The sequence below is a fragment of the Melitaea cinxia genome, chromosome 10 (assembly GCF_905220565.1).
Source record: "Melitaea cinxia chromosome 10, ilMelCinx1.1, whole genome shotgun sequence".
In the NCBI taxonomy this organism is placed as follows: Eukaryota; Metazoa; Arthropoda; class Insecta; order Lepidoptera; family Nymphalidae; genus Melitaea; species Melitaea cinxia.
Window position 1 is genome coordinate 9445836 of NC_059403.1, and position 27384 is coordinate 9473219.

General features: G+C 34.1%; 4 protein-coding genes across 4 annotated transcripts; 1 reads left to right on the plus strand and 3 right to left on the minus strand.

Moving 5' to 3' along the window:
• Positions 1-1116: 1116 nt before the first annotated feature.
• Positions 1117-4032, minus strand: LOC123657257 (transducin beta-like protein 3). Its single transcript, XM_045592831.1, has 2 exons — positions 4010-4032; positions 1117-3515 (listed from the first exon to the last, which is right to left on the minus strand). The coding sequence occupies exons 1-2, from the start codon at positions 4030-4032 to the stop codon at positions 1145-1147; spliced, it is 2394 nt and encodes a 797-aa protein (XP_045448787.1). The 3' UTR covers positions 1117-1144.
• Positions 4033-4477: 445 nt separating this feature from the next.
• On the plus strand, positions 4478-5707 carry LOC123656838. Its single transcript, XM_045592456.1, has 3 exons — positions 4478-4519; positions 4628-4998; positions 5266-5707. Exons 2-3 carry the CDS (start codon positions 4755-4757, stop codon positions 5559-5561), a joined length of 540 nt encoding a protein of 179 aa, XP_045448412.1. The 5' UTR covers positions 4478-4519; positions 4628-4754; the 3' UTR covers positions 5562-5707.
• LOC123656839 (dual specificity mitogen-activated protein kinase kinase 4-like) lies at positions 5651-13612 on the minus strand. Its single transcript, XM_045592457.1, has 8 exons — positions 13342-13612; positions 13073-13262; positions 9923-10075; positions 9669-9813; positions 7746-7915; positions 7545-7674; positions 7103-7323; positions 5651-6708 (listed from the first exon to the last, which is right to left on the minus strand). Exons 1-8 carry the CDS (start codon positions 13373-13375, stop codon positions 6525-6527), a joined length of 1227 nt encoding a protein of 408 aa, XP_045448413.1. The 5' UTR covers positions 13376-13612; the 3' UTR covers positions 5651-6524.
• A 7409-nt stretch (positions 13613-21021) lies between these two features.
• LOC123656995 (DNA-directed RNA polymerase I subunit RPA43) lies at positions 21022-22792 on the minus strand. The gene is made up of 4 exons (XM_045592600.1): positions 22513-22792; positions 22251-22442; positions 21951-22103; positions 21022-21445 (listed from the first exon to the last, which is right to left on the minus strand). The coding sequence occupies exons 1-4, from the start codon at positions 22689-22691 to the stop codon at positions 21142-21144; spliced, it is 828 nt and encodes a 275-aa protein (XP_045448556.1). The 5' UTR covers positions 22692-22792; the 3' UTR covers positions 21022-21141.
• Positions 22793-27384: the final 4592 nt, after the last annotated feature.

Here is a 27384-nt window from a genome sequence, read left to right on the forward strand (position 1 = left end):
GATGTATGTTACTCACTCGCGCTACAACTAAATAACAGTTTACCATTAAATCTTATATGAAAGTAATTTAAGAGATATATATGTAGGTCCCATATAGCCTTTTTATCTTAAAACTCGAACAGGATCGGGATTTATTCTAGTCAAACTACATGATTTAGTTGATATTAAATAAAATTTAATTAATTTGATAATGGACAATTATTTTTAAGGTGTTCCTTATTGTTTTGACTAAATTTGTATATAACAAAAGTAAAAAAAACGGAATGCGCCAAAAGAATATGGCGGTAAGCGTTCGCCGCATTAACTATGTAGTGTATAAAAAAGGGTATGTCGGACAATCTAAACAATTTATTTTGAATCATAAAAAAAGTTAATATAATGAAAGCAAATACCTTTAAAGGCAAACATTACAAATCGGTAATAGTTGTTCGTAAATTATTTTTAAAACAACTTTTTATATAGTTGCTTTAAAAATAATTTATAAACAAAAATAAACTAATTTATATCCGAAATAAAGATTTATTACGTACAAATTATTGTTTTAGTTTTAGTGGCGACTAATTAATCGTGAAGAATTTTTACTGAATAGTTCATGTAGAGCTTCGTTAAATTAATTTTTCTATTTTTCTTTATTCTGATTTATATGAAGTTTAAAGATTAATTTTTAAGTTTTTTATTTTAATTATCCTTTAAATTAGGAAAACAAAAACTTTATTACGTAAATCTATACTTATTAACAAAATATAATTACTTACAATGACTTTTGTCCGTTTGCACCATTTAAAAAGTAGAAAATTACACTAAATAGTATTGTTTTTGAGCTCATGATGAATCTGTTTACATAACACGTCAATGTCAGCGCGCACCGAAATCGACGCGTCTGTTTCGCGTTATCGATTCACCACTACTGCATATTAGGAAGAGATTTTCACGGAAAACGGGTAAAGGTTGCGCAGGCGGCGGAAATGTGCGCCGTTTATGAGCTTTTACCGAAGACCATGTATTTTAGTATTTCGCAAGTTAAAGTTTTAATGACATAGTTTGTGTGCGTCAGAGCAAACATGCGCCGCAGATAAGTGTGTTGACTTTGTTAAGTCAGGAGATTAAAACAACAAATTATGATTCAGTTAAATAATTTTAAGAATTAATCTTGATCCATATTTTTTACAGGATGTGGTTGCATACTATTTACAGTATAAGAAATAAAATTAAGATCTTGTAACAAATTTGTCAATCTTTCAAAATGTCTTTCAGTATAAGGCAAGGCACCTTCAACGAAACTTGATAATGATGGTACTATTAAATTGCCTGAAATAATTTCTGGTGCTAATATATGAAACACAAGCTGAGCTGCATGGCAGTTTTTATTATTTGTATTCCATTCTGCTGCAAATTTTAATAATGTCTCTTTTTGTGTATGATTTATTTCTTTCAAGGTCTCAGATAACTTTTCATGTCCAACTTTTAAAACTTCATTAATAATTTTCAATACATGTAAAGGTCTTTCCATGCGTAATGCTAGTCTTAAAGCTTTGACTAGTTTCTTATCATGTAATAAATTCATCAATTCTTGTTCTTGTAAAATTAATTCTTCTCGCTCTTTAGCCAATTTTTCTCGTCTCTCTGCAGACACATCTTTTAAGGTCACCATTTTGGAGTCCGACCCACCTGTTATTATTAGAGACTCATTTTTACTAACAGTCATAGACCAGATCTTTCCATCATGGTTATCAAGAGACATTTTACATTCAGAAGTTTTTATATTCCAAAGCTTAAGAAGACCATCTGCTCCACTTGATATAATCTGTTGACCTTTACTAAGAAACTCAATTTTTAGAACAGAGCTTTCATGGCCTTCAAAAGTTTTTAGGCAACTTAAGTCTGCAATTGACCACAACTTTAAAGTGCTATCAGCTGAAGATGTTAAAACTACTTGATCTACAGGTGAAAATCTTACACACCATATACCCCTTCTGTGACCTTTAAGCACTCCTAATAATGATAATTCTTCACTCCAAAGCTTAGCTGTTTTGTCTTGTGACCCAGTTGCTATTATTTTGTCGTTGGGTGACACAGCAACACAGTTGATATCCATATTATGAGCCAGTTCAGTATGACTTGATACAATTTTTTGATCAGGAGCATCCATTTCTTTAGGAACACTCCAGATTTTTAGACAACTATCTTGACTCACAGAAGTAAAAAACGCATGAGATGTTTGCGAAGTGAAAACAGAGCCTACAGAAGCAGTATGCCTTGTTCCAACACCGAAACATTTAATTTCATTGTCACTGCCTTGAACCCATATTCTAACAGTATTATCTTTACCAGAAGATATAAAAAGATCAGGCCTTGTAGGAAACGTTGCTAAAGCTAAAACAATATCAGTATGACCTTTCAATAACTTGCAGTCCATACTTCCTAGTTCGTAATATTTTAAATCTCTACTATTTGTAGCAACAACAATATGTGATTCATCTTTACCGAGAAATACTATATCTAATATTTCATCTGTGAATCCAATCATTTGTTTCATACATGTGAATGTTTCCAAATCATGAATTATAATGTTATGGTCAACGGTAACAACTGATACCATATTTCGAGCTTCATTGAAGAGTAAATGTGTGATTGCCAGTCCACCGTCTTCAGCAGCTTCAGATACAAGACTATTTGATTGTTCAAACATAAGACGACTCGTTTGTATGTTCCATATTTTGACAATACCTTTTTCACCAGCACATGCGACATATATACCTTCAGTCTCTACTTTCTTTTTAAAGTTTGGTATTTTGAAAGATGGTGGCATAAGAATCGTAGTTTCTATACTTTCATAAACAGGTACAACTCTAAGAGCTTTACTTTCACCAAGTTTCCAAAGTATCAAAACTCTATCCCTTCCCGAACTAACCATGTATTCATTATCAGCAGTAAATAGCAATGAAGTAACTTTACTAAAATGACCGGAATATATCACAGAATCTTTACCAGTTTTAGAATTCCACGATCTTATTTTTGTATCATCAGCAGCCCCAAAAATAAGTTGTTTAGAAAGATCTGGATGATATTTAAGAACAGTAAATACTCCCATTGCACCTTTTAAACTACTGGTACATGTGTGGTGATTAATATCCCAAAGTCTAATGTTTCCGTCAGTCCCACCAGATGCTACGTTGTTATCAGTAGAATCAAAAGCTAACTTTGCAACTACACCTTTGTGACCAGATCTCCATACTTTTAGTTGTCCTCCAGTTTCTCGGTTCCAGAGTTTCAATAATCCACTTTTATGTGCAGATATTATAGTTTGATTGTCATTTGACATTTTAAATGTATATATTTGGTCACTGTCATCCTTCTCTTCCACTGATTCTCCAATGGTCAGAGTATTGCATTGTGTGTTAACATCAATAACTTTAATAACATTGTTGTACTGACATAAAAAATGTCCACCATCTGTTGTCCACTGGATATCACCACCGGTAAAGAAAGCTTCAAATTCATTTGTTTTCTCGTACCTGTAAAAATAACATACATCAAGATATTATTCATTTAGTTATTGTTTTGTCAGTTGTGATTAAAGTTTATCCTGCAAATAAATTATGTTTAGACTTTAACACCATGAGGTAGAATAGACTGTTTCACTTTAATTAATAAACAACAGCTCTTAGATTTATTTTTTGAATAGAAATATCTAATAAATACTCCTTCTCCTACATGGGTAAAGAGCGAAGCATGGGGGAAGAAGCGATCTAATAAATAGTGGGATTCGATGGTGAATAGGCCAAAAACTTATTTTCGTATATCGTTTTGAATAATTAAACATGTTATGAATTTTTATTTTCGAACGATTGCTTTAATTTGTTCTAAGGAGATTTATTTTTACCGTCGAAATTAATAATATGTTTAAATTAATTTCGTCAGTCAAACCACAACAAGAGCCAAATCATATATTAACACATAAACTGTAAAGAAATGGAACGAACATGTGTAAATATGTATGATAACTTACACTTCTTTTAGCAAGCTGGCCATGATGGAAGTGAACCTACAGTTTTAATTTTTTTCGTAATTTTTAAGGAAAATGCATTATTTGCACGTTGCACGTGTTAACAATGTTTTGAAATAAATCACTGTATTCTGTCAACTGTCATTAATTGACAATAACAAGAGATGTCCGAAATATTATACATCGAAATAATCCATATAATCAAAGCACTCGATGTATCAACGATGCATCGAATGTAGACAATGTTTTATCGACACTGTAATGTATTCGTTAAATCGATGTACTTTTATCTTATTCATGAAATAGATGTACTACATTTTATCGCTTAAATTGTACAATTTTAGGTTTTATATCCGTCAATATCATGTTGTAAAGCTTTTTCCTTTTAGGTCTTTGAAAAATCATTTTTAAACTTGAATACATGATGTGATGCACCGAAAACATCGATATATTTGGCAATAACGTTCCAACATCTCCTTTTCTTTTAGGGCCTGGAATGTAGATAAAAAATCGGTAAATAAACATTAGTCATAATACTAAATTCCTTTTACAATTTAATAAAATAAAGGTTAAAATTATATTTCAAACATAATTTCATAAATTTAATATCTTTTCTTTCAGAGCTGGCGAAAACTCGGAATTCCGGAATCCGGACGTATTATTGTTGACAAAAATATATTTTAGGTTAAGTTTGAAAAATAGATTAAGAGAATATCACTAGCCATTTGTTAAGTAGCTTTCTTTAAATATGTTGTTTTCAAGATTACTTAATGTAGTCCGGCAGCACAAACAGTTTTCATCTTCAAAAACACCGCCGGAGCAACTGAAATTTGATCCCGTTTTCTCATTTCCTTTCGTGAAATATATTGCGTTAGTAAATAGACTTAAAGTATATCATTTGTATGGTTCCTGCATCGTTATACCCAGTAGCGGTTTAATGGAAATAATGAACTTAGTATCAGAAAATACATTTGTTGTCGCATCATATATTGGTAAGAAATATTTACTGAGTGATTATATTGGGTAACTGGTGACTGGGTAATGGTACACAATTGATTACAATTAGTACAAGTAATACTTTAATTTGACCAGTAACTCGAAGTATAACTCATAACTTTTGCTTAAAGCATTTACTAATTGTAGTATCATCAAATTTACTTCATACTAAATGAACACATAATTTGGGTTTAAGCTGTAGTATATAAATATGATAGGTATCGATGTTCTTAAGCAGTTTTATAGAAAAATTAAAATTTCAGGAATAACAGGTGGTGCCGTTCTGTCACTATTTACACTTCCATTCAAAGATGTTATTGGCCACCTGTATTTAAGTGAAGACAATAAATTCGTTAAAATATCTTCTCTAGGATTTTCAGGAAAGAGGACAGATAGAATTGTGAATGTGAAAGACTGGGTACCTATAATGGACTTGCAACCAAGAACCACAGACGCATTATATCTCACACCACAACTTGTTGATGGAACTAAATACAAAATGTTTATTAAATTTGGCCTTGTAAGAGATGCTAAAAGAATGGGACAAGTGCTTGAATAGCATTATTATTAAGTTTGTTTCAATAGCTTTATTTAATAGTTTAGTCTTTAAAATATTTATTAAAACAATGTTTAAAAAAACTGCATTAATTGTTTTTCATTCATTCTATTTCTAAACCAAACAGTAAAGTGAGCCAAATAACATGATAATTGAAATCTCATTTGCATGTATCTTTTTATTGGTGAACAATCTTTAAGGTGTATTGCTGCCATATAAAAATGGTTGCTAAGTATTTAATTACTTATGTTTAATTATTATCTGTCTGTATATACAAATTTATTACAAAATTACATCTATACACATCTCGTTTATTAACTACAAGCATTTCACAAACACAATCTAAAAATAATTTAATGTAACAAACAATACTAGGTCCCCATTTTAAATCATTTACACTCATTTTTTACAACTTCTGAAAAAATTCGATTTATTATCAAATTTCAGAATTACATTTAATACATTATTTTTAATATGCTGAAAAATAATCATGGTATTTTTTGAATCAATATAGTAGCTGTAATGATTGTAATTATACACTATAAATTATCTAAATAATTACAGCTACTAGCAATGGAAATTAAAGAAAAATTTAAACTGAAAAAAAGGGAACCCAGAATTTCAAGTGTAAGATCATATAACCATTATTGCAAACTTTAAACATGAAATATTTTATAATAGTGTAATTAAGATTTCAGACAGATATATAAGAATTTTTCTACTTTTTCTAATAGTATTTATAAACTACTATTAAAATTATATAAAATATACAATAATTTTAACTTTGCATCTATCATAATGGTTGAGACACCATTTATTAGGCAAGCTAATTTTAAAAGTTTTCAATAAAAAAAAGAGACATTTGTGGGTAATAAATATGACGATTTAAATTTGAAAGTGCACAAAACCAGGTCTTGACAAGTTACACTTGCAAGTACTTCTACAAAAAATTGGTGTAATTTAACATTAGTCTATCCAGGCTTGAGCTGGTTGGTCTGTAGTGAAAGGACTGACTCCATTTCGTTCCATCGCATCCAGAATTTCACAAACATATGCAGCAACATCTGCTCTGCTCTGATCTATGCCTTTAATAAACGGATGTTCTAATAATCTATTGTACTTCGGTCTCTGGGTTTCTTCCTTAATGAGGCTGAAAATTAAAAATATACAACTTAATTTTATTCATTGAGGTCATTCTAGTATTGGTAGAAAATATTAAGTTGCAATGAGTATTTTTTTTCAAATAAACAAATACACATAAAAGGCATATAATTTTATCTTAATAAATAAAATTTACAACGATTTCTGAGAAAATTAATGATTTAAAACGATTTCTGAGAAAATTAATGATTTTTGTTATTTTTATTTTTTACACCTATCAATATGACAGTACCTATTTAAGTATGTATGAATTACTAAAGTATCGTAAAAAAAAAAGAAATTACAATTTGATAATAAATTAATCTAAAATATGTTAGCTTAATGTTGAAAAGTTTTTGTGAAAAGTGTTTTAGCAAATAATCACAATAATTAATTAATCTCACCAAGTATTAACAAAGTTGACAAAATTGTTTGAAAATGTGTTATTTTTGTTTGTAAGACGTGGTGGATCTCCTTGAACTACTTGTTGCAGTTGTTCAAAAACTGATCCCCATCTTGGATATGGAAATGACCCTGTAGCAACTTCCATCAATGTGATACCGAGTGACCAGACATCCGATCTTACATCATAACCTCTAGCTCGACCAGGATCAATTCTTTCAGGCTAAAAAAGAAAATTGTTATCTAACTATGATTGTACTTGTTTTAATAATTTAATAAATTTTAAAGCTTTCGTCGCCACTTAATTGTTACTTATGTCACTTACTGCAATTGTCATTTTGATACTCCAGTTTTTTTTTTCAATATCAAGACATAAAATGACAATCACAGTATGTTCTGTATCAGAAATAGTTTATATAATTTTCGTCAATAGGTAATACTTACTGCCATGTATGGTCTACACCCAGCGTCTCGTGTTCTTGCTATTGAATCTACAAGCTTACCAGATATGCCAAAGTCACAGAGCTTTATATTGCCACGTCTGTCCAACAATATGTTTGAAGGCTTTACATCCCTGTTAATTAATTTTTTTTTAAATTTACACTAAATAAATGGATTGCTATTAAAATATTGTTGAATATTTACCTATGTATTATTTTTAACTTTTCCTTCAAATAATTTAATGCTTTGACAGTTGCTAATGTTATTTGCGCCATTATATTTTCTGGTATCCGCGTTTGCATCCTTTCACATATGAATTTATAAAATTTGTCTAATGAGGTATCCATTAACTCCATACAAATCCAGCAATCTCCCTATGACATAAATGACAAAGCAAAGATTACCTTTATTAGTAATACAAGGTAGATAGTATAAATACACTCGAGAGCATAGAAATCGCACACCCCTACATTATCATTTTGACCGCTAGTATTTTTTAAATTTAAGGTTGTTTGCTAATACAACTTAAATTAAATTAAAATACACATTGTTAGCTTTCTAAAAACCCATTATGTATAGCCTTGACCTTCGAAATCATTACAATAGGAACAAAACAACAGAATGATCCAAATTCACTCGTTACAGGTAGCTCAGTTTGTAAGACTTGAGCAGGTATAAAAGGTTAAAAAAACAATATTTTTTCGAAGACAATGATTTGTTAATACGAGGTATTGCCCCCCCCCCTAGCCTGAATAACCGCATCCATTCGATTTTTCATTGTAGAAATAATTTTTTTTACAAACTCATGCGGTATGCTGTCCCATTCTTCCTTGATTGCGGTTTGGAGCTCTCTTAGACCTGTCGGCGGTGCATTTCTTGCCCTTACTCTTTTCTTTAGTTCATCCCATAAGTGCTCAATAGGATTGAGATCAGGGCTTCGAGCAGGCCACGCCATAACGGGTATTTCAACCTCCTCCTGGCGTACTATAGCGGCGGTGTGTGATTTAGCGTTATCATGCATAAAAACAAAATTTGCGCCGATAAATACGGAAAAAGGCACAACATGTTCTTCCAGGATTTCCTCGATGTAACGTCATGAAGTCAATCCTCCCGATCGACGGTCGGTATCGGCCCCTGTGATGAACACAAGTTCGGTTTTCGCTTCCAATGACATGCCTCCCCAAAACATGCACGAACCACCGCCGTATGAGACCCGTTCGGAGATGCAGCACTAAGAAAAACGCTCACCAGATTCGATAGACTCTACTCCTTCCGTCGTTACCATGGAGACAAATCCTGGTTTCGTCAGAGAACAGTATTGTCTTCCATTGATCCATTGTCCAATTTAGGTGATTTCGTGCAAACAGTAAGCGCGCTTGTCTGTGTACTGGGGTCAATATTGGGCCAGTTGCTGTTCTGTGCGCTGTCAGACCTCCTTCGGCTAGTCTTCTTTTAACCGTCCACCGACTAACTTCCACTTCTCTAACTTCCTGGAGTTGCTGTCCGAGTTGAACTGCATTTAACCGACGATTTCGCAGTGATGTCGTCACAAGATAACGATCATCGCGCTGAGTTGTGGCACGTTTTCGGCCTGTTCCTGGTCGCCTGGTAAAACTACTAGTTTGTTGATATCGCTCGTATACACGTCGAACAGCATATCTGCTGCGGTTCTGTTCAGCTTCAATTAGTGCAACCACTTGAGATGCTGCTTCCGGTGTGGTATCCATTTTCTTGTTCAGAATGATGACGTATTCGGTAAAGGACCTTTCTGATTGCAAGTTCAAATGTAAATGATGTCATTTCAATCATCCCTTAACCTTTTATACCTGCTCAAAGTCTTACAAACTGAACTACCTGAACAATTTGGGTACAATTTGGGTATTTCTATTGTTTTGTTGCTATTGTAATGATTTCGAAGGTCAAAGCTACACATAATGGGTTTTTAGAAAGCTAACAATGTGTACTTCAATTTAATTCAAGTTGTATTTGCAAACAACATTAAATTAAAAAAAATACTTGCAGTCAAAATGAAAATGTAGGGGTGTGCGATTTCTTTGCTCTCGAGTGTATCAGTTTTCTGGAAACTAAATTATAAATATAGTATACATAGTAAATACAAAAACTTACTTCTTTAAACAAGGCTCCATAAAACTGTACAATATAAAGACAATCATTACTCTTCATTACTACTTCCAGATCCATTAATAACTGTTTCTGTTCCTTCTCATCAACTGTTGAACGAATGCGTTTCACAGCCATTACTTTATTTGTCCTACAAATTAAAATTATCTTAGTGAATTGTGTGATGAAATTATATCACAAAATTTTATCTAATAAGGTAAAAAAATATATAATAAAAACGCAATTATTGATAAACTCACTTTCTGTGGACCATTTTGTTGACTGCTCCAAAAGCTCCTCTGCCTATTTCTCCAAGATCTTGTAAATCGTCTGATGTAAAATCATATATATCAGTAGCAGATAACTGTAATTTTCCTGATGACTGCATTGATGGGTAAATCCTACATCTATCTCTGAAAAAAAAAAACAATTATGCACTGTTACATCTAAACTAAAATATATCCCAGTGATAAGCAAAGACAAGATAGAAAGAATCCATATAAGATAATGGTTGGAACTTAATCCATTATAGTTATCAATTACAGGTTCTGGTATTAGGCATTTCTATCCAAAAATAAGCTGTGTGGCTACGTAAAAAATATAGCCACCCCTTCTCTTAACGTGGGTTTCGTAAAAGGCGACTTAGGGATAACACAGTTCCACTACTACCTTGGAACTGATAAAGTTGACCAATAGTGGGATAACCATCCAACTGCTGGCTTTGAAATACACAGGCTTCTTCTTCTTCTTTAAAGACTATGGCTCCATCAGGTCTTCGCCGATGATTTTGCCAATAACAAGTGCTGAAAGTGTATAAGTCCAGAGACGGTCTGTATTTGACAGTACAATAGTGGGATAAGCCGCTTAAGCTGCGGTTAGTTGAAAATATTTGACATGATTATTTAATTTTAATTTATGAAGATGGGCAGCAGCGTCTTCGGTGCGACAAAGCCAGCCCTGTGGTCACCAACCCGCCTGCCTAGCGTGGTGAGAGAGAGAGAGAGAGAGAGAGAGAGAGAGAGAGAGAGAGAGAGAGAGAGAGAGAGAGAGAGAGAGATCCAAGAATATGATATATTTGTGTTAGTAATAAGGGTCATCCAATAAAAATCGTGGGGAGGTGTTCAGAATAACATCACGAAATGTCACAAGGAAGAGGGGTTGTATAGACTTATCTTATTTTTATTTATTGGTTTACTAACACTTATGCAACATAATATTAACTACAAACTAAGGTAATAAGTAAGTGTACAATTTCTTAAAGGTAAACACCATATCTTATTTTATAATTACAAACATAAGTTGACTTGCTTATACATGAATTTGGAGCAATAATTAAAGTTAACATGTGTGGAGGCTTGTAAATGTAGAAATACATTAATACTTACTTGGTCATCAACACTTTTCAGAACTACTCAGTAACCTACTCAATCTCGGAATGGGAGAATTTGAACCAAATATTGTGGATCTGATTGGAGTAAGGAGAGGTGCTATTCTAGATCTTGGCATGGATCTGTAAGGCACTCTAAAATTAAATTTTAGTGGCAACTGAGGACAATCTATTTAATTATTAAACAATTTATATAAAAAGATGAGGTTGCTCCTAATTCTACGATTTTCGAAAGAAATATATTTAAAATGTTTGAGTTTTAATTCATAAGAATCTCTACCTCATGTAGTGACTGATACGATATGGAATGGAAATGAATACGGGTCTTTATATTTTAGGTCTGAGGGACTCCTGATTTAATATTATATATTGACATTGGATATACATAAAATTGAAAGCAACGCAGTGTGGGACATAAGATTTCCGGGGTAGGCTGGATGAGTATTGCGGAAAACCAGGATGTCTCAGACTAACTTGGGGAGGCTTTTGTTCAGCAGTGGACTGCAATAGGGTGAACTGACTACACAAAATTTACATTTATTTAATTAAGATTCAAGCCATTCTTAAATCTTCCTGACAATACCAAATCTGCATAACTTATCTAGTAAAATATTGTGCTCACTATCACAATCAAATACTTTGCTCATATCCGTGTCAAAAACGTCAACTTCTACTCGCGAATCAAGAGCCTGAGTAAGATAATCCACAAAACCAACAAGGTTACAGAGAGGCGAGCCACCAGAAACAGTTGTTTAACAGTAGGTAATTAATAGAGTTGGAATAGTTGGCTGAACTGCCCGTTTAGAGTTAATGAAAGACCAGAAACGTTTCGTGTTTTTGGGATAATTATCATAGTTCATTCGGTTGCCAATTTTCTACATCTTTTAGCTAAAATCTTTAAGTTTTACTTATCCAAGGGGTTAATGTTATATTTTTTATAACTTCTATAAATTGAATTTTCTAAGGTTCTTTTTATTAAACATTGATTAAACTATATCTATTTTATTTCGTTTTTCATTTGGAACATATTTTTTAACAATATTTCTCAGTATGGTATAAAATATGTCCATCATTAGATTATCATGAAAAGAATTCATATCGATAGTCATAATCAGCTTTAGAAAAATTAAGTGTATTAGTTGCTTTTATTAGTTGTTACTTAAGTGCTGCCTGATATCTCCGACTTCCAAGTTGATTAGCAATAAGGGTCAATATTACTTTAGTGATCAATCGAATTTTGCACATCTCAATATCTGTAAGTACTAAACCAAGTGTTTTATTACTATAATTGGAACAATATATTTAAAACTATAGTATATTAAGAAAATTTTAACCTTTGAACATTTTCCGACAATCTATAGTTACTAGGGAAACTGTTACATAAGTTCCAGTTAATGTCTCCAATTATACAAATATGTCCATTAGTCTTTTAGATAATCAAACATCAGCAAGAGGGAGTAGGGAGTTAAAGAAAAGTTGTTAAAAATATCTAGAGATTATTGGACAACCACTAACCAGGATCATTGGTTTCACTTAGTTTTCAAATAACAAAATTACTCATAAGACTTAACACAAAGAGAGGGAACATAAATAAAATTAATGTAATTAAAAATATCTATCTACAATTTTGGAACTTTTACAAAGTTTACTAGAACACTGGATTCTTCGTTACAAAAAGAACAAATACCAAATTAGTATCATGGACCAAACAAATCCTTAAGGGTAAAATATTATATTCTTTTATTCTTAGTCCTACTTAGAAGCTCTCTTTCTTCTCTTAAAATATTTGAAAACAAAAAGGATTTTTAGATAATGTGATTTAAAAAAATAGTTATGAAAAGATAAGAGAAAAAATTACTTGACAAGGCCAACAAAGATTTTTTTTTGCTAATACTGACTCATATCTGTGTATTTAATTAAAAAAATATGATTTTCGTACGACATGCTGCTTATGCTTATACTGCTGCTGGTGCTTATGCTGTTGTATATTGACAGAATATTTTAATAATGTAATTCAATTTACCTTGTATTATCGGGCAACACGTCTCTAATAGTTCGAGACGGTATACGCGATTTTTGTGCCGATGGATTTGGAGAAAAAGGCACGAATGCACTATCATTTGACGGCCCACCAAGTTGAAAATTCAATATTTTTCTTTTTTCTGTACCAAATAAGTTGAGTTCAGGTTTCGCCATACTTGGTCGACTCGGACCTGGAATTATTTTTATTAATGTAATAGTAGTAAACAGATATCTGTGTAAATAATAATTATTTTGTCGTTTGGCTTTTACCTTGATTAGACGACACTTCGCCATTCTTCGACATTTTTAACGATTAAAGTAATCACAAAGTCTATTTGCTAGTTTTATTTAAGTATTTAGTTCCAAATTCTCCATTAGAAAAGTGACAATAAATATGATGTCTTCATAACAAGAAACAATAGGAATTATACATCGTAGATGCCAGGGTTTTTCAATAACATTATCACACAGTAGGTATACAACAGCACAACACACAGCAAAATTTGACAACTGGGAAGTTATGTTGCCTGAGTAAATTAAAATTGAATGTTGAAAATTTGAAATGGAACGTTAGACATTGAGGAAATTGAGGACATTGAGGAAAACGCAGTTGTTTCTTTTTTTGGTTTTTCATTAATTAATTAGTGGAACGAAGTTCCTTACGGCAGGCTTAACATTTGGCTGGGCGACTGAACTGAAAAAAATGTGATACTAAAACCGTAAGAAAAATATATAACGGAAGTGACGCAATATCAATCACACGACTGTGTAATATGACGTTTGTAAAACTAAAATATTACTAGTAAACTTTTTGTAAAATATGTAGTTTTATACTGTCGACAAAAATAAATAAAGACATATGTTTTTTTATTTCACTTAATAATTTGAATTATTATTATTATTATTATTATTTTGTTTGATTTATTTTATTTTATGGTATTTGTTATTTTCTAAAATACTAAATTTCCTCAATAGTTTTATGTACTTAATTAAAAACCAATCAACAAAATTATAAAAAATCAAGAACAAGAAAATATATATAAAATTCAACATTTTTTTTCAAATTGTGTTGCTTCTATACTATCCGAAGGAACTTCGTTCCTACCTGGTGTCCCATGACACCACTTTTTTTTTCTATGTTATTCACTCAAAAAAGTTTTCTAGTTTTTTTTAGGTGTGAAACTTTCGCGACTGTTTTTTTTAGTTTTTTATTAATTAATCATTTTTTCTATTTTATTCATTCAGAACAGTTTTCTACAATATTTTTTTTATTAATTTAATTTGTATAAATTTTGGTTGGTAAGTTTATTTTTTTATATTTTATATTACAACATGAATGAGCCACCTAATTCTGGAATAACACGCAAAGTGCCCGAACCTAGTAGTTTTATTGCAGTACAAACAGTAGAATATGATGATTTTAGTGTAGACACTGACCAATCGTCGAAAAAAGTATGTATGTTAAAACGTGGTCACTCGCATAAAACATGCCAAAATTGCAATAAAAAGAATAGAAAAATTGTGGGAAATCAAAAGGACATTGGATGTTGTTGTATAAAGTTAGATAAATCTGATGTGGGTAAAGATGTAACAAATATTTTACTTGCAAAGCAGCCTATATTACAATCGGATAATCCAGTAGTTTATAATGTTAATGATTCACACAGTAAACCAAACACTATAATTGGTCGAAATCTTTATAACGAACTAGATGCATCTCGTTAGATTATTCATGTTCAGAAGATCCAATCCTCTGATAAAACATTTGGATATTTTCTTCTAAAAAATAAAATTTATAATCTTTTTAATGGTAGTGTTAAAAAGTTGGGCGGAACCGTATGTCTGTCTCTTTTACAAATTATTTTGATGCCAACTCCTTTATTAGACCTACCCTCCTCCTCCAGTATTAGAACCGAAAATAATTATAAAGCATATATTCCTTCGTTTAAAATTTTAAGAATAGGGGCTATTAGAGGAGTTCTGCGTTAGCGCAACGGTTACAGCCATGGATCGTACCTGTTGCCGCCAGGGTTGCGGGTTCGATCCCCACACATGACAAACATTTGTATTGGCCATACAAGTGTTTGCCGTGGTCTGGGTGTTTGTGCAGTGCTTGTGGGTCTCCTCACCGTGCCTCGGAGAGCACGTTAAGCCGTCGGTCCCAGTTGTTATCATATACACCTGATAGCGATCGTTACTCATAGTAGAGAATATATCCGCCAACCCGCATTGGAGCAGCGTGATAGATTAAGCTCTGATCCTTTTCCTACATGGGGAAAGAGGCCTATGCCCAGTAGTGGTATATTACAGGCTGAAGCGTAGCGAGGAGTTCCAACAGATTGGTCTGCTTGGTCAAAAAATCACTCATTGGTCCAAAATAACGTTTGTTAAGTCTGCCGCGACATATTAACGTTACTGAATTTTTAACGGTATCCCAAGCCCTACATTGGTTGAATATTTATTGCAAGGCAAATTATCATAAAACGGTGACAATCTTTTGGTATTACACATTTCAATTCCTGTAAATGATTGTGGCGACATCTATCACGCGAAATACGAACGACTACGAAACTACGTAATTAGAGAAAAACTGACGTATGCTACATCGCGCTATCAGAGTTTTCAAAGTGAATAAGTATATATACAAGATCCCGACAATAACCGTCGGGGCCGGTAGCCCGCCAGACACAACACCCGTCTGGTCGGAGGATCCTCCCTTTTCGATGGCGGAGGTGATTCTTCACACTAAGTTTCACACGCATCGCCAAAGATCATACAGTTTTCGAAATAGCGGAATGGCCTAATCTTTTTTGATAAAGTGGAGGCGCCATTTCAATCAAAGGTGTTAATTTTTATGCAGAGGAACAAAATTATCTGTGAAGTTTAGTTTCAAATCTATTGGTAAAAAATATAGTAGTTGTAGTACGTAAGTTTGTACATATTCTTAGTTTTATTCGATCTTATAATCGTTATATGTAATTTAATGCCACACCCTATTGCTAGTCTTATCTATTCTCAAATAAAGTAAAAAGTAAAAATAAACCCACAAATATTAAAGTATAATTTTTTATTAAAGCACTAGCTGCTTGGACAGACTGTGTTCTGTCAAAGTTAATAGTATTTTTTTTAATTTTTTGATTTTAAAACTTTCCATGGGCCATACAAAAAAATAAATTAGCCAAATTGGTTAAGCCATTCACGAGTTATGCGCTTAGCAACATTCATTTTTAACCGACTTCAAAAAAAGGAGGAGGTTACTCAATTCGACCGTATATATATATATTTATGTATGTTCGGAGATAACTTCTTCGTTTATGAACCGATTTTGATAATTCTTTTCTTGTTGGAAAGGAGATATTCATAGTTTGGTACCATGATAAGGAAACCAGGATCTGATGATGGGATCCCAGAGGAATCGAGGGAAACTTTCAAAAATCGTAAGGGTGACTAGTAAATTTTATCACGTTTTCATTAAGTACTATAAAGCACTACTATTTAATAAAGGTCTGGAGTCGATCTGATGATGGAGAAGAAAGATAGTTGAGGGAACTCTTCAACAATTTATAGCAATTATCTGCTGTTTGAACTTAATTCGTTTCTATTGATGAGAAATTTGCACCTGTATGAGTTATAAGTGCCATTACAGTCTGATGATGGAGACAAAAGTTAGTCGAGGGAACTCTTTAACGATTTATAGCAATTACCTGCTCTTTGCACTTAATTCGTTTCTATTGATGAGAACTTTGCACCTATATGAGTTACAAGTGTCATTACAGTCTGATGATGGAGACAAAAGTTAGTCGAGGGAACTCTTTAACGATTTATAGCAATTACCTGCTGTTTGAACTTAATTCGTTTCTATTGATGAGAACTTTGCATATATATGAGTTATAAGTGCCATTTCAGTCTGATGATGGAGACGAAAGATAGTCGCGGGTACTCTTCAACGACTTATAGCAATTACCTACTGTTTGAACTAAATTTGTTTCTATTGATGAGAACTTTGCACCTATATGAGTTACAAGTGCCATTAATGTCTGATGATGGAGACGAAAGATAGTCGAGGGAACTTTTCAACGATTTATAGCAATTACCTGCAGTGTGATCGTCTGTGTCGCAGGACCAGGTTTGATGATGGAGCCCATAAACACTCGAGGGAATTTCTCAACAATTTACAGCAGTTACCTTTTGCTGTTTGACGACCGCTTTGATATAATGGTGCATGTGCCGTGTCGGCGGCGCCTAAACACCGACGGTCGCGGGTTCTATTCCAGCTCGGAGTGGATATTTATGTTTATTCAAATATTTAATTTCGGTCTAGTTGTTAATCCTTGTGGTTCCCCCAACCTAGCCTCGGAGAACACGCTAGGCTGTCAGTCCCGGTTGTTATTACGTACACCTGATAGCGAACTTTACTCATAGTATGTCGATGCGTTAGCGCAGCGGTCACAGCACCGGCTGTTGCGCTAGCGTTAGTGGGTTCAATCCCCGCGCACGACAGACTTTTATATTGGCCATATAGATCTTTGTCATGATCTGGGTGTTTGTGCTTGTGTATTGTGTATGTTTCCGAACCCCCGACATAAGAGAAAAATCATCCTTATTAGGTCTACCCATCACTAAAAATTGTAAAATAAAATAATTTTTAACAAAAAAAAAACCGACTTCAAAAAGGAAACTAAAAAGTGAAAAATAAATTTACTTAGTACAAAGTAATTCGTATTTTGATTTAGTTAATCAGAAATGATTAAATAAATATTTTATAATTTTGAAGTTGGTGCCAAGTAAATACTACAACAACCTGGCTATAAAAACAAATACAAACAACACACACACAACAAACAAGTACAAAAAATATGATTAGATTGTCAAAACAATACAGAATTCAACCTAATAGTCAATGAAACAAATTATGAAAGAAAACTGAATACAACTTAGTAGATACTAGAGTAGTTATTGTTTTACATGGCACCGACTTCAAAATTATAAAATATTTATTTAATCATTTCTGATTAACAGAATCAAAATACGAATTACTTTGTACTAAGTAAATTTATTTTTCACTTTTTAGTTTCCTTTTTGAAGTCGGTTTTTTTTTTGTTAAAAATTATTTTATTATACAGGGTGTCCCAGAAATCAACGTCAAGCCGGCAATGGGCGATAGGCCAATTGATGGTGGTTATCAGAAAAATAAGAAAAAAAATATTTATGAATAATTTAAAAAAATAATGGCTTTTTAAAAAAAATCGAGAAATTGACACCCTGTGACAGTCTTTCAAGCTTTGTGACTAGAAACCTTGACTATGCTTTGTTTTTTTTTTGTGTAACGGGTCCCTGAATAACTGTTTTATTAATTGTAATCTAAAATTAATACTAAAATGCCCCAGCTTTAGAAAAACATCATTTTATTGCGCAACCATTACGCAAAAAAGATAACAACATCTATCTTTATGTGACTGTCTTGTAAAAAAAATGTACTACGCTCTTTTGGCAAGTAGCTTTAAAAGATGGCGCATTTAGTCTGGATTCTAAAATGGTACTACATTTAGTAGTTTACACCTAAGATTCGGTAGAAAAAAAATGTAAACCAAATGAAAGTTAATTATTTTTATCACTCAAATGGCTATGGACCGCGTTTGAGTACGAATGCTATAATATAGTGACCCTATTGTGTCGTGTGTGAGCGAGACAGACAGTCATAGTATTGTAAAAAGATGGCGCATTTAGTCTGGATTCTAAAATGGTAGTACACTTAGAAGACTACACCTAACATTCGGTAGAAAAAAAAATGTAAACCAAATGAAAGTTAATTATTTTTATATCACTCAAATTGCTATGGACCGCGTTTGAATACGAATGCTATAATATAGTGACCCTATTGTGCCGTGTGTGAGCGAAACAGTGACACTAGACTTAGAAGACTGTTACTTAAATTTGGACAAAAAAAAAATACGGTTGAAATAAAATTCAGTTATTGGAATCAAAGTTTATTCATTCATAACAAATTTTCAAATTGTTTGCCTTCGGCCGAAATGCAAGCCCTACATCTTCTTAAAAAAGAGCGGTTTACAAGACGAGCGTACCTTTTCGAGTTGATCTCTTCAACAGCTGCCGCAATTTTTTCTCGTAATTCGTTTAAATTTTGAAGTGGTTTAGAATATACTTTTTCTTTTAACGTTCCCCAGTAAAAGAAGTCGACTGGATTTAAGTCCGGTGAACGGGCTGGCCACGAAATTGGACCAGACCGTCCTATCCATCTACCTCGGTATTCTAGATCGAGAAATTCTCTGACTGAGCGAGTATAATGTGCTGGGCAGTCATCTTGTTGAAACCAAATGCTTCGGTAAATGTCAAGTGAGACGTCTTCCAGTAAATTTGGTAAATGGTTTTCTATAAAATCCAGATAAACCTCGCCGGTCAAATTTTCTGGTAACTCGAATGGCCCAATAATTTTTCCATTTAAAATGCCGGTCCACATATTTATTTTAAATCGATACTGAGATCGATCTTCTCGCATTAAGTGTGGATTTTCCAAATGCCACTCGTGCAGATTATGCAGATTCATGTATCCGTCTCTTTTTAGGGTAGATTCATCGGACCATAGAATTTTGTTTAAAAATTGCGGATCTTCCCTATACTTTTGCAACATCATTTGACAAAATGCAAGCCTTGCAGGGTAATCCTGGGGCAGGAGACTTTGTACTCGTTGTACATGGTACGGGTGAAACTCGTTTCTCTTTTAAAATTCGGTGTGCTGTACTTTTTGACACCCCCGTCCTTGCTTCAATTAAACGGACTGAGGTACTCGGGTCGTAACTGACTTCTTGCAAGACCATGTCTTCATTAGAAGTATTTGGTCTTCCCTCACTAGTCACTTGGTTGGGGAATCGACCCTCTGAGAGTAACCGGTGCACATTTATAAAAACTCGATGATCCGGATAACGTTCACGATTTGGATATCTCTCACGATAGAGTCTAGCCGCAGCAGTAGCATTGCATCTGCATTCCCCATAAATGAGGTGCATGTTGGCATATTCCTCCGTCGTGTACAGATGCGGCATCACGGACACTCACTGTCAAACGAAACGTTTATACAACAAATCCAGATCACAACACAAACAAGTCCAATAAACAATCCAAAATTGTAAGTACGAAATCAACACGAATACAGAAAGATGCGTAGTAAACGAAGAAGCGTAACGTACTAAAGTATAACACAAAATGGCAGATGCATCATGGTGGCGTCACTATCTGTCTCGCTCACACAAGACACAATACTATGACTGTCTGTCTCGCTCACACACGGCACAAAAGGGTCACTATATTATAGCATTCGTACTCAAACGCGGTCCATAGCAATTTGAGTGATAAAAATAATTAACTTTCATTTGGTTTACATTTTTTTTTCTACCGAATCTTAGGTTTAAACTACTAAATGTAGTACCATTTTAGAATCCAGACTAAATGCGCCATCTTTTAAAGCTACTTGCCAAAAGAGCGTAGTACATTTTTTTTACAAGACAGTCACATAAAGATAGATGTTGTTATCTTTTTTGCGTAATGGTTGCGCAATAAAATGATGTTTTTCTAAAGCTGAGGCATTTTAGTATTAATTTTAGATTACAATTAATAAAACAGTTATTCAGGGACCCGTTACACAAAAAAAAACAAAGCATAGTCAAGGTTTCTAGTCACAAAGCTTGAAAGACTGTCACAGGGTGTCAATTTCTCGATTTTTTTTTTAAAAGCCATTATTTTTTTAAATTATTCATAAATATTTTTTTTCTTATTTTTCTGATAACCACCATCAATTGGCCTATCGCCCATTGCCGGCTTGACGTTGATTTCTGGGACACCCTGTATATATAGATGTAGGATACTTGGCAGTGTTCTGTAAAAGTATAAGTAAGAAAATTAAAGACATAATTATTATATACCATATATTTAGATTTTCATATTCTCATAAAAATAATATTTAATAAACATTAAAAATAAAAATGTCAGATACTTGTATGGCAAGTAAATGACATTTTTATTTTTTCACACATTCAGAATAACATTTCATTTCTTCTAAACAGTCTTTTTTGATTTTTTTATTAAGTGTTTGATTTCTGGGTCATGTTTATTGTTTTTGTTTTTGGTTTTTTCAGAATTATGATTTACATTTTCAATATGTTCAAGTTGTCCATTAGTATTATTGTTTTTTATATTACTATTGCTTGATTTCTTTTTTGAAGATGTATGTACCAATTTATCACCGTCTTCTTTTTGATTTGGTTTTGTTTTATCAAAATTAACATATGCCACACTAATAGATTTAGCAGGTTTTGTTTCAATTGCTTCATCACCAACATCTTGGTCTGATTTAAGCCTCCTAAAATTTAAAAATATAAGTACAAGTGATGTCTTATGATACTTAGATGTCATCTGTTACCGTTAGCCTTTTCCACAGACTCTAGATTGCTTAGCGAGCAATGGAGAGCTATGCTTGGTATTTCTCTATGTGACATAATCCGAAATTATGAAATCTGTAGATGAACAAAGGTCACCAACATAATTCTCAAAATCTATAAGCTAATGTGACAATGGGCAGGCCATTTTGTTAAGAGAACTGACAACCCATTGGGAAGAAATGTTCTCAAATGGTGACGGAATATCGGCAAAAGAAGCACAGGCCACCGTCTAACCAGGCAGAGTGGCGACTTGAAGACAGTGGAAACCCACTGGATTCAAAGGATGTAGGCTTGGAGGGAGTGGTGAATATTAGGGGAGCTTATGTCCAGCAGTAAATTTTTAAAAGCTGATGGACGGATTGTAGTTTACAAGTGAATTTAAGTAGTAAAGTAATAAATAATTCTAAAAACGAATTTAGGTATTACCTCTCATCTAATTTCCCTCTTATGTATGGCAAAGCTCCATAAAGGTCTAGTACGACTATTTGAAACACAACTTCTTGTCCCTCTGTAACATTACAACCAACCCAGTCATTCCCAGGCTCTTCTGTAGGTCTTGGAATAACTACATTAAAGACTCTGAAAGAGACAACACATGGCTTATTGTTTTAAGTGTTTTTTAAGTAAATAAGAGCTTTGTCACATTTTTATCACTAGTTACTATAACAAGTTTTAAAAATATAGTTTATGTATTGAGGCATTTATTTATTTATATTTATGATTTACCTATGCACAAGTATACCCAGATGTGTTGTACTCTTTTTGTTAACAATGCCTTTCAATGTAGCGCCGACATATGGGCGGAATATAAAATAATCGGCTTGTACTTGGAAATGTATGTCGGCGTTATCGTTACGTATTGCACCAACATTTTGAAGTATTCGAAGATTCTTGTAGCTTAACAAAATCCCGTCAAATCTGTAAATAATAACACGTAAAATAATTGTTGACGATCAATATAAATGTAGATCAGAAAAAAAAAACTCACTCTTTATCAAATTTGCCTATCTTATAATCTAACAGATTTTTTATAGAATCTTTAAGATTGCTTAGACACCATGGTTGTAAAGCTAGATTTTGTGTCACTTTTTTCTCAATTATACACGAATTTTTATCATTAGCTAATTTTCTCAGTTCCTTTAGATCAAACTTTATAATCGTTGACATCTTTAAAATTATATTATTAAATTTAATTTCATTTTATTTGCAATTTTAACGAAAGAAAAATAATATAAATAACACTTATGACAGATCGAAAACAATGTAGGTAATGTGATTTTGTTTTAGTAAGGGTTGGGACAAAATCGATTTCTAAAATAATCTTTTCTAAACTAATTTTTTATCGCTTTTTTTTGTAAAAGTACATTGCTTATTATATTATATGGTAGAGCAGGTCTTAGTAACTTCATTGACATAATATACTAACATTACTTCCATGGTTAACCAAAAATACCAAAAATTGTTCAACTCGAACTAGGGAGGACTCGTTTAGGCCTAGCTCATCCAACATTTCTACAAAGATGACAATATCGTGGGCGAAACAAAGATGCGAGATGTATTTGCCCAATCCAACGTTCGGCGACATTACATCGCCCTGTCTTCATCATCATCATCATCATTTCAGCGTATCACAGTCTACTGCTGGACATAGGCCTCCACAAGTTCACGCCAAAGATGGCGTGAACTCATATGTGTTGCCTATAGTCACCACACTGGGCAGGCGGGTTAGTGACCGTAGGACTTTGTCACACCGAAGACGCTGCTTCCCGTCTTCGGCTTGTGTATTTCAAAGCCAGCAGTTGGATGGTTATCACGCCATCGGTCGCTTTTTTAAGTTCCAAGGTGGTAGTGGAATTGTGTTATCTCTTAGTCGCTTCTTACGACACCCACGGGAAGAGAGGGAGTGACTATATTATTATTATTTTTTTTTTTTTAAATATATAGACTAGCGCTTGACCGCGATCTGCGTGGCTACGGCACTAAAGAATTTAGCCACCCCCTCTCTTCCCGTGGGTGTCGTAAGAGGCGACTAAGGGATAACAAGGTTCCACAACCACCTTGGAACTTAAGAAGCCGACCGATGGCGGGATAACCATCCTACTGCTGGCTTTGAAATACACAGGCCGAAGGCGGGCAGCAGCGTCTTCGGTACGACAAAGCTAGCCCTGCGGTCACCAACCCGCCTGCCCAGCGTGGTGACTATGGGCAAAACACATGAGTTCACGTTATTTTTGGCGTAAACTTGTGGAGGCCTATGTCCAGCAGTGGACTGTATGGACTGTATAGGCTGTAATGATGACCGCGATCTCACCTGATGGTAAGTGAAGATGCAGCCTAAGATAGTGCGCGCTTGCCTAGAAGATGCCTATTCACTCTTGATTTGAAAATACCCAAGTTGTAGTTATTTGGAAAAACGGAAGCCGGAAGGGCATTCCAGGTTTTTGCGGTGCGTATTAAGAAAGAGGAAGCAAAACGCTTAGTGCGAGATCGTGGGATTTCAACCACGTAGCGGTGCACACTCAAGCGATGCCTAGCGGTTCGGTGGTAGAATGGTGATGGCGGAACCAAATTGTGCAGCTCTTGGGCACACTCTCCGAAATATATTCTGTAAAATACAGACAGACAGGCAACCTTGCGCCGATGTTCAAGACTTTGTAGTCTAGAGTTAACCAGTGGTTCGTCACCGATGAGTCTTCTGGCGCGTCGATCCACAGACTCCAAAGCAGCAAGCTGGTACTTGGCAGAGCCATCCCATAAGTGACTGCAGTACTCCATACTCGATCGAACTTGTGCTTGGTACAGAGTGAGAAGCTGTTCCGGTGTGAAGTACTGCCTGATTTTATTGAGGATACCAAGTTTCTTACCGGCGATTTTTGCCTTGGACTCTATGCATTGTCCGAAGTTCATATTAGACGAAATATTTATGCCTAAAAGATCAATATTATCGGTGATCGGTACAGATACACCCCGGAAAGTTGGAGCTAAAGGGAATGGACTCCGTTTAGCGGTGAAAAGACACGCTTGCGTTTTGAGAGCATTAAATTTGACTAGGTTGGCGTCACCCCAATCGGATACCTCTTTTAAAGCCAAATTCATGCGTTCAACGAGAGCCTCTCTATGCTCAAGAGTTTCAGCCCCGCTAGCTCGGGGACTGGACATGTATCTCTCCGTAACAGTGCTGTCGTCCGCGTATCCAAAGATACCGGGCTTGAGGAGGTCATTAATGTGAAGCAAGAAGAGGGTTGCAAAGAGAACTGATCCCTGAGGGACACCGGCATTAACCGCCTTCAAATCAGACGAGGAGCCATCCAAGACCACCCGAAATGATCGCCCACTCAGGAAATCTGATATCCAGCCACACAGGCTAGGGGGTATTCCGTAGGTCGAAAGCTTACTCAATAGGCTCTCATGTCAGACCCGGTCAAATGCCTTCGAGATATGAAGTGAGACAGCTAGCGCCTCTCCGTGCTTATCCAAGGCTTCGCCCCAGATGTGCGAGGCATACACTAAAAGATCCCCCGTGGACCTGTTGCGGCGAAAACCGTATTGCTGGTCCGACAGGAGGTCATTCGATTCGAGGTATGCAAGGAGCTTATCGTTCAGTATGCGCTCCAAACTTTTACACAGTATGGAGGTGATAGCGATTGGTCTATAGTTAGCCGGGTCGGCACGACTACCCTTTTTAGGTACAGGTTGTACATTGGCAATCTTCCAAGCTTTAGGAACCTGAGCTGATTTTAGAGAGAGGTGGTACAAGCGCGTTAGAACCGGAGACAACTCAGGAGCACATGTTTTAAGAACTCTGGCTGGTATCCCGTCAGGGCCACTAGCCCTATTTACTACTGTAGCTACACAGCGCCCTGTACCTATTTTTCTATTGGTCTATTTTTAAACTTATCGAGCGCCGTATAGCGACGTAATCTCGCCGAATTCGATATCCGGGATGTCTTCCAAAAATGGCGCAACAATGGTGCACTGTAAGAGTGCAATGTGCACATCCCTTGGAAAGTAGTTTGTCTATGACTAAGTCTATACTATATACGGAGCGTAACTCTCTCTGATGTAATGAAGATATGGAGTATATTGTATAAGAGCGTTTTTTTTTGTGACATTCGAATAATAAAAAGTTTCTCTATTAAAAACACTTTCTTTCCCTGGTGTCCCTATATACCCCAATATGCACTAAATTTTCTCAACGTCTTCTCGGATCTCGTATCGAATTTCGTTTTCACGTGCGTAGTTTTTATTTTATTGTTTAAGGTTTATAAGGCTTAGATATAAAAACAAAACTATTATTTCTACTTAAGATATTAATTTATTAACTACTTCAACTTCCTTTACTAACATATCTCCGTCTCAACTTTCGTTCGCTTCGTCCAATCACACTTTGGCAGCGAGAGGAAAAGTGGTGTTGAATTTCTCGTCTACCACTGAAGAGGGAGGATCCTCCAACCAACCGACTACTGCCCCCAACGGTTGTTGTCGGGTTCTTGTACTCAATCACTTTGAAAACTCTGATAGCGCGATGTAGCATACGTCAGTTTTTCTCTAATTACGTAATTAGTATGTTGCGCGATAGATGTCGCCACAACACTTTTCATAACGTTCTTTTCACGCATTTACCAACTTGCTAACCAAGTCAAGCATGCGTAAATAAGTCTTATTTCAAAAAGAATATTATCAATTATTTTTAATCGATTTCTTACGAAATGTTGTCCCTAGTTTTATTGGTGTTGTCTTTAAGATTTTGACATTTTGGTTTTGTTTATTTTTACAATATCATGTATTAAAATGTAACGACAAGTATTATATAGGGCTATATCGTTAGATTACATAAGTAAATAAATATTGTATCTGTTCATTTTTTGTCGAAGGACAATTAATAATATAACCAGAAATGTCCTTATAGGCAAAGACATTTCGATTTTATTGAAACGAAGTTCCTTACGGCAGGCTTGACATTTGGCTGGGCGACCGAACTGAAAAAAATGTGATACCTACTAAAACCGTAAGAAAAATATATAACGAAAGTGACGTAATATCAGTCACTCGACTGTATAATATGACGTTTATAAAACTAAAATATTACTGGTAAACTTTTTTCTAAATTATTTATGTAATTTAATACTGTCGACAAAAATAAATAAAGACTTTATTTCACTTAATACTTTAAATTGTGATTATTATTATTGTGTTTGATTTATTTTATTTTACGGTATTTGTTATTTTGTAAAATTAACAAAATTAAAAAAAAAATCAAAGACTAAATAACTATAAAAATATAAATAAAATTCAACATTTTTTTAAAATTGTGTTGCTTTTATACTATCTGAAGGAACTTCGTTCCCATGACGCCACATAATTTTAATAATTTGTGATTATCTATGCTTTTAGTTGAATCCAGAAACTAAGCTTTGATACTGAAATTACAGACTTGGCTTCGGCCTTACTTTACCAGTCATCGAATCAGAAGAAAAATAAAGTTACTTCAGACTTGGCTCCGGCCTTTTGATATATCAGAACGAAACTTGCAAATTCAAACTAGGCTGTATGGATTATAGTCCTTTGCCTTTCCTTTGATAAATTTTAAATCAACAACAACAACTAAGCTTTGATACTAAGAAAACAAATTTCTGTGTAAAACGGAAATGCTTTTAAGTTTATATTTATCTTAGTTGATTTTTTATAAAGCAGAAAACTATTTTTAGTCTCAACATAAGTCACAAGTAAATAAATTTAATTGAATTAAATAATTATTGCCCCCAACGCCAGTTTTATAAGTTCGATTCATTCAGGAAAAGTCGATTTAGTCGAATACAACATGAATATTTCGTTTCACGGTTCGCTATAACAATTGTGC